The sequence below is a fragment of the Oncorhynchus masou genome, chromosome 2, assembly GCF_036934945.1.
Source record: "Oncorhynchus masou masou isolate Uvic2021 chromosome 2, UVic_Omas_1.1, whole genome shotgun sequence".
Taxonomy (NCBI): domain Eukaryota; kingdom Metazoa; phylum Chordata; class Actinopteri; order Salmoniformes; family Salmonidae; genus Oncorhynchus; species Oncorhynchus masou.
In genome coordinates this window covers 17055289-17063389 of record NC_088213.1, presented here as the reverse complement: position 1 = coordinate 17063389, position 8101 = coordinate 17055289, and the positions used below count along the sequence as shown (strand labels likewise).

Sequence of the window (8101 nt, the reverse complement as noted above, 5' to 3'; positions counted from 1 at the left end):
AGAGGGAGGCTCTCAGCTGGTGTCAGCACAGGCACAGATCAAATAAACCACTGGAGGCCCCATACGCTGGACCGATAGAGAGCCCATACGCTGGACCGATAGAGAGCCCATACGCTGGACCGATAGAGAGCCCATACGCTGGACCGATAGAGAGCCCTTACGCTGGACCGATAGAGAGCCCATACGCTGGACCGATAGAGAGCCCATATACTAACAACCACTCTTTCAAAGTAGACAGATGAGGATAATGCTACATACCTGTTTGTGCATCTCAATGTTCAGCCCATAGGACATCTCATAGTACTGGAAAAGACAAGAGTGACACAATGAAACATTCACATCCCATTCATTTACTAGTTAGAATATCAAAAAAAGGAACATAGTGGACAAGTGAAAACAAGCTGAGTTGTCCATGGGAACCAGTCTGCATGTCAGAATGCTGGACTCCTGAGCATGGCTAAGGGGAGAGAACTAGCTGACGTAGCCCTTTACTGATTAACACTTGAAATCCCCCACCCAGGCCGGCTCAGAGGCTGTAGTGATCCCTCTACTTCTAGCCTTTTCTTTGTTCTTCCAGCTCTTTTGGGGAGTCGAGGGGGTGAGCGAGGTGAACCGTGTCTGAGTGGATAGGGTAAATGCTAAGCTACAGGACTCCAATCCACTTCTTTTGAGCACAGACAGATTTTAAAATGCTACGTTGCTAACTCAATCAGTCTGGCGAAATAAGAGTCTTTCAAAACAAATAGATTGTTGTCAATCGTAGATTAGACATCCATAGCGATACTCACTATCAGGGCGTGAACTGGCGGCTGCCAGATGAGGCCGAGTTAGTCCATCCTGTTTATCTAACAACCCCCCCCTCTCACACCCTACCGCTAAACCGGTGCATGCATTTCCTCAGAATAAAAAAATAATGTTTAACTAAAGTACCAGTGCGTTTGGTTAAAGTCAATCCTGGCGTGGACAAATAAGATAAGAGGAGTTTATATGCACGGGGCCTCAGCTCAGAGTTTGGCCTCTGTTACATCATGTCTAGGGACTGACTGGTTATTTTCCATTCATTCACCAGCCCTTTTTGTGTTACCCAGAACCTTAGCTAGGCTCTTTGAGTTGGATCAATGTTGTAGCTTGACAGTAAATACAAATAACTTTGTACCATCTACACTTACAATTTCTATTTGATCATGGGGGCTTTGAAAATGATTTTTTTGTTGTTAAAAAGGGAACGTTTGAACGTGGATCAGTTGGAGCTGTTGTTTTGGAGTTAAGTCACATTCTAAAATGGCAACAATGTAAAGGTTAATAGTGCTATTTGTGTTTTTTAATGGCAATACTTCACTTGACTATGTCCTCTACTTGATGAGGTCATCCAGCCATAGGCCACAGTATTGTCTGCAAGTCATCCCGGATAAGAGGCCACCGCTAAACAGCTAGGCTAAAATATAAAATGTCATACTCCACCGTGACTAACTAGTTGTCTACCTGGCCAGGGGGTCCCTTCTATCCCCCTCCCCAAACTCTCTCCATCCTTAATGAGAGCCCTGGGTGTCTTAGAAGGCCCTGGGTATGTGAAGGCCCATAGGCCACAGCTCACCCTGGGAGAATACTGCCCTAAATAATCAGCTTCACACACAAAGCCAGCAGGCCAGTCATTAACCCTTCCGGGGTCAGAGGCATAAAAGAGGCCATGGAGCCATTATGACCCCCCCCCCACCCATCATCACAAAGCCCCGTCCGTCACGCCCTGTTATCAACGGCCGGACATTTGACCTCTGGTGGAGATTCACAACAACCCCCACCCACTCCTTCTCTATAGGCGCACACACACACACTTCCTCCAATCACAGGAGGCCCCAATGTCCCTTTCTGGACAATCACCACACAGGGATGATCATCAGTCAACAATCTCAAATGCACCCAAAAATGTAACTCAAATTGCCTCTACAAACAAACACGGTTGCGACCGTTTCATCTGAGGGAAAATAATAACACATCTTACTAACCATCACATGCAGGGTTTTAGTTCCAGGAAGTGATTGTACTTGTATGTAGTGTGATATTCTTACCATGACATAGTGACGCTGCATCTCTGTCTTCTCATTGGCCAGTTTGTCGTACTCCACTTTGAGACTGAAAGAGGAGAAATATGGTCCATTATTATGAGCCAATATTTATGGTTTATTACATAATTAATACATGTTAGTCCATTTCACAGAAATATTTGGTTATAAACACCATAATCACTCAATATAGTTGTACCATGTGAAAAATCTAAATTCTACATACCCAAAATCAACTTGATATTACCAGCGTTAGCAGACATCTCTAACTAGATTGATCATGAGTAGCCTAGCCTGGTTCTTTCAGCTGGAGTACATCCTCTAAAAATGGATGTCATTACCTGTGGTACTGGGCCTGCAGGAACTGAAACTCGTCTTTGATCCTGTCGCAGGACTCGGCCACGGTGAACTTGAAGCCAGGCTGCCCTGGTTGGTGTGGTGCCTAGAGAACAGCAGTGTTGATATCAATAACCCCAATGAAGTGGTAGTGCAGCCACACCTATTACATCACACCTAGATCTCAGCCCATTTCTATAACAGGCTACAACACATCACACCTAGATCTCAGCCCATTTCTATAACAGGCTACAACACATCACGCCTAGATCTCAGCCCATTTCTATAACAGGCTACAACACATCACACCTAGATCTCAGCCCATTTCTATAACAGGCTACAACACATCACACCTAGATCTCAGCCCATTTCTATAACAGGCTACAACACATCACGCCTAGATCTCAGCCCATTTCTATAACAGGCTACAACACATCACGCCTAGATCTCAGCCCATTTCTATAACAGGCTACAACACATCACACCTAGATCTCAGCCCATTTCTATAACAGGCTACAACACATAACGCCTAGATCTCGCCTCATTTCTATAACAGGCTACAACACATCACACCTAGATCTCAGCCCATTTCTATAACAGGCTACAACACATCACACCTAGATCTCAGCCCATTTCTATAACAGGCTACAACACATCACACCTAGATCTCAGCCCATTTCTATAACAGGCTACAACACATAACGCCTAGATCTCGCCTCATTTCTATAACAGGCTACAACACATCACACCTAGATCTCAGCCCATTTCTATAACAGGCTACAACACATCACGCCTAGATCTCAGCCCATTTCTATAACAGGCTACAACACATTACACCTAGATCTCAGCCCATTTCTATAACAGACTACAACACATCACACCTAGATCTCAGCCCATTTCTATAACAGGCTACAACACATAACGCCTAGATCTCGCCTCATTTCTATAACAGGCTACAACACATCACACCTAGATCTCAGCCCATTTCTATAACAGGCTACAACACATCACACCTAGATCTCAGCCCATTTCTATAACAGGCTACAACACATCACACCTAGATCTCAGCCCATTTCTATAACAGGCTACAACACATCACGCCTAGATCTCAGCCCATTTCTATAACAGACTACAACACATCACACCTAGATCTCAGCCCATTTCTATAACAGACTACAACACATCACGCCTAGATCTCAACCCATTTCTATAACAGGCTACAACACATCACACCTAGATCTCAGCCCATTTCTATAACAGGCTACAACACATCACACCTAGATCTCAACCCATTTCTATAACAGGCTACAACACATCACACCTAGATCTCAGCCCATTTCTATAACAGACTACACCTAGATCTCAGCCCATTTCTATAACAGGCTACAACACATCACACCTAGATCTCAGCCCATTTCTATAACAGGCTACAACACATCACACCTAGATCTCAACCCATTTCTATAACAGGCTACAACACATTACACCTAGATCTCAGCCCATTTCTATAACAGGCTACAACACATTACACCTAGATCTCAGCCCATTTCTATAACAGGCTACAACACATTACACCTAGATCTCAGCCCATTTCTATAACATAAGTATAGTTATAATCAATAGCAACAGAAAGATGGCAAAATAGTATCATCATCCTTCATCATGCTTTCTTAGCCTCCTTCTCCTATAGGCCTCTCTTCTGTGTAAAATTAGTTTTGCTGCTGCTGAATGGTGGTTTGTCAGTGTGGTACCCAAACGTTCCCTTGAGCCCTGCCTGGTGGCCGCTTTTATAATGGTGGGAAGAACCACTATCACTCAAGAGTGCGATGACAGAGGCGGGTCAGTGCGCCCGTCCTCAAAGAGCACGGGAAGGGGGTGAGCGGAGAGAGAGAGGGAGGGGAAATCACAACCTGATTTGTGAGGAATTCAATGCATGCCAATGATGCCGTGCAGTAAACTCGATAATTACAGCATATCCGCTACTGCTTCAATGCAGCAGCTTGGAGGAATTTAGAGGGTAAAAAAATATTCGCTCTGAAAATATTTTTTTCCCCTCTTACATATTGGCCGTCTTTCGTTATTAAAATTGCTCATAAGAATCTTGTACGTGAATCGATTGTTTATTTGCAGTTTCCTGTCGAAACGTGTTGTCGAGCGCCATAAACAGAGGGACTAGGCTACTCGACGTGCAGACCATAAATAGTAAGGTGCAGATCACGAGCTCGTGTCTGACAAGCTAATTATTTTGAAGGCGGTACATTTGCATGAATTCGCATAATAATCTCATGAGCTGGGATACTTACCGGATGCCGGCCCTGTGGATACATCTTGAATGTATCCTTTTTTGAGGGAAATCGGGGGATACTTCAGTAATCCGAGTAGATGTGCGATAGTCCGCCACCCCTCCCTGTGCGCACAAGCGGTCGGACAATGCCAATCCTCCGCGGCGGAGAACACACTTCCACCCTCCGATCTCTCGATCTTTATTGTTGATTTTAAGCCCCTTTCCTTTCAACATCACAAACATACATAACAAAAAAGCAGAACAGAATGGATATTAGCTAAATGAACGGAGTATGCAATCGGAACACGCACATAGCTTCAAAATATGCTCGTGACGACAGCAAGGAAATACTTGCTGAATTTAGTCAATGGCATATGCAGATTATAGCCTCTATAATTTAACTCACTATCGTCGCCTGGTCCGTCTCTCAAAAATACATGTCATAATAAGCCGCTATTCTCGATTTGCAAATATTTATCCGACATGTTAGGAAATTGTGATATCTAAATGGGTTTGCTTGACAGGTTTGTTGGCGTGTCAAGCCTTCACGCTAGAGTGATAATAGGCTACACTAGCAGACGAAAAAACTACAATAGGCGCGTAGCACGGATAACAATTTATCCAAAACCAAAAAGACCAGCATCGCTACAATCAAAGTTGATACATTGTATCGTGTTTATATATTATCTGCATTCGCAACAAATGTAACAATTTGCTGTTCGCCGAGCTGTAGTGTTCGAGCGCAACTGGAAAACAGAATATACGACAAAGCGGGCTGCGGGATTATGACATTCAGTCCACCAAGCTTGGTTATAAAACACACTGCTGTTTTCAAAGAAGCCCAGCCATGAAAGCTACCCGTCTTGTTAGCGGGCTCTTCTCGGGTCTTCTTCTTTACCTTTGTCTCGATTGATTCCCCTCCCCTACGACGGCAATAATCCCTCTGTTGAACGAATTTTCACAATCCTCGGCTGGTAACCTTCCTTATGAGAATGAAAAAATGATCCAAAAGTAATCGCTGGTTACATGGAATCCTTGTCCCAGCCGAGCCTTGGAACTTCGGTGATCTCGTGGCGCCGCACGACCTGCCTCGACAATGCCTTTCGGATCCGACGTCGGAGAGCCGTCGATTACAACGAGTTGTTGACCGCATAAAACTTCCAAGAAAACCTTTCTTGGATAAAAGCAATTATTGACGAGTCTTCTAGTAAATCCAAATACAATTTTGTAAGTTAAAAGAGGTTAAATCGTAGAAAAGTTGGATTTTGTAACGAAGCAATTGCTTGCATTCGATTTACCCAGTTTTTCCAACGCTTGCTGTACCACACACAGACTGTGCACTGACACGAGGACTCAACTGCCGCGAGAGGGCCTCTCACAAGCCAATCGGATTCTCCGAATGAGTTTAGCTGCATTAGCCTATCAGAGAGGGATATCCCCACGTGGGGTACATAGTACCCTTGTGTTCCCATTGGACTGTGATATATGACCTCATATCTTCGCCATTTTGGATCTAAACTGGTATTCAACTGACGAACTTGTAATAAACAAAGGTAATTATAAATGTTTCTGCCACAAATGTCAGAATATACTGTTTGACTTTTAATCATTGATATATTAAATCCCTCATGTGATGCAGACATGGGCATGTGCAGCATGGTACACATGGTTAAATCTCATAATGTTAGATACAATGTAAAAATCCAATTTGAATGCTGAGCATGCCTGTGTTTCTGGACTAAAACGTGTCCGAGCAATTAAGCAACTCTTTTTCTATATCAGCTAATTACTTGCTTCATTTAAACGTTTAGAATAGGCTACACTGCAGTTTATGAAATCTGAATCTCACAAGCACATTAAAATTGCTCTGAAGAAAGTATGTGTTCTATAATTTGCTATCTTAGAAGATCCAGCCTACAAATAGCTTAATCATTTAGGACTGTAGTGTTTAATGAATGATTTGCTCCATCACATAGTTTTGAAAGCCTTTAATTAAGAATGATTGAATTTACTAAGCATAGCCCTTGCATAAATCTAACACGAATACTAGAAATTGGGGATTAAATGTATTCATTGATCAGACTGATTTGATCGACCTACATTTTTAATAAGACCTTAACCATCAACAAGCTTTCATATCGGCAACGCTGAAAGGTACAACATGTCTGCGCCCGAGGAAGTCAGCCTATCACGTGTTGCTCGCTATACTCAGCCCCACGTGGGGCTCCCCTTCCCCGTCACTGTTCGTTATCCAATGGCTGTGCAGCTGTCTTACCTCCTCGCTTACAATTGGCCAGAGGCAGCAAAGGCTGTCAGTCAGGATCCCATGCTGTCAATCAATACCACGCGGGGCTCAGCGCTGACAAATGCCTGTGCTTCTCTCCCTCCTGCCTGCAAATAGTCCCTGGAATGGCTGCTTAATTAGCTTCGAATGGCTTTTCCTTCCAGCTCAAACAATCTGTCACTACCATGTGGTAAAAAGAGCCTTGCATAAAACAAAAGAGGGTGGGGGGGGTGGAGTTAGTAGGGGCTAAATATCAGTTTGATTCCCCCCTCCTCCACCGAATACATTTGTATTACCGCAAAACAAAGCATTTACCTCGCTCTAACATTGGCTCATTGCAGCCAACAGTTTCTGTCTTCATTGGGGTTTGTTTTTTTTTCCTCCGTAGAACAAAAATGTGAGATTATATGCATTTTTAATCCCTTGTTTTTGGAAAGCTAGCCTATAAACAAGCAGGATGAGGTCGTGATAGTGGTCTTCATGGCCTTATAGAAAAGTAAATATAGGGTATATGCATGTTTGCTAAATAAAGGTAATGATTTATTACCAAAGTCGACATCATGTCTGTGAACCTAATTATTGCTCCTGTTTACTCAACATCACTAAATTATTCATCGCGCTAGAGAGTAGTGCAAATTATGCTAGAAGTCAAATATGGAATGGGCCTATATTTTTAATCACTAAAACGACCTAGTTTTATACATGGTTAACAAACTAATATTTCATTCTGACTTTTCCACTATGTGAAAAATCCATCATCTGTGCAGACCTGAAAGCAGAACAAAACCAACATGGTATATATACATTTTAAAGTGTAAGCTATGTGTAAATTCTAAGTTGACGGCATTTGCTTCAGATGAACCTTCAAACGCCTGAAGATATCACCACTTTAATTGGATGCCTCTCAGATGTTTACGCTCAGGGAGGCGAGCAGGGTCATTCGCTCAAAGGAGGGAGAAAATGACCACTCCTCATTGGCTACCTCACTGTAAACTTTGGACTGGCCCACGTGGGCTAGTTGAGGGCTGGAATAAAGACTCTGGGCTGAGGTTGAATGCATAATAAAAGGCCCCAAATAGTACAACTGGGCCAAAGGGCTGCTAGTCTACCAATTTTACTAAAGTATGGGAAAGAAAC

The 8101-nt window shown here is 43.2% G+C and overlaps 1 protein-coding gene across 2 annotated transcripts; it reads right to left on the bottom strand.

Moving 5' to 3' along the window:
* Positions 1-210: 210 nt before the first annotated feature.
* Positions 211-6027, bottom strand: LOC135553659 (transducin-like enhancer protein 3). Of its 2 annotated transcripts, none has more exons than XM_064985622.1 (5): positions 5539-6027; positions 4700-4904; positions 2402-2502; positions 2067-2130; positions 211-303 (listed from the first exon to the last, which is right to left on the bottom strand). In XM_064985622.1, the coding sequence occupies exons 2-5, from the start codon at positions 4721-4723 to the stop codon at positions 226-228; spliced, it is 267 nt and encodes an 88-aa protein (XP_064841694.1). In that variant the 5' UTR covers positions 4724-4904; positions 5539-6027; the 3' UTR covers positions 211-225. The 2 variants fall into 2 exon arrangements, with proteins under 2 accessions (XP_064841694.1, XP_064841688.1); XM_064985616.1 differs by having other exon boundaries at positions 5579-6027.
* Positions 6028-8101: the final 2074 nt, after the last annotated feature.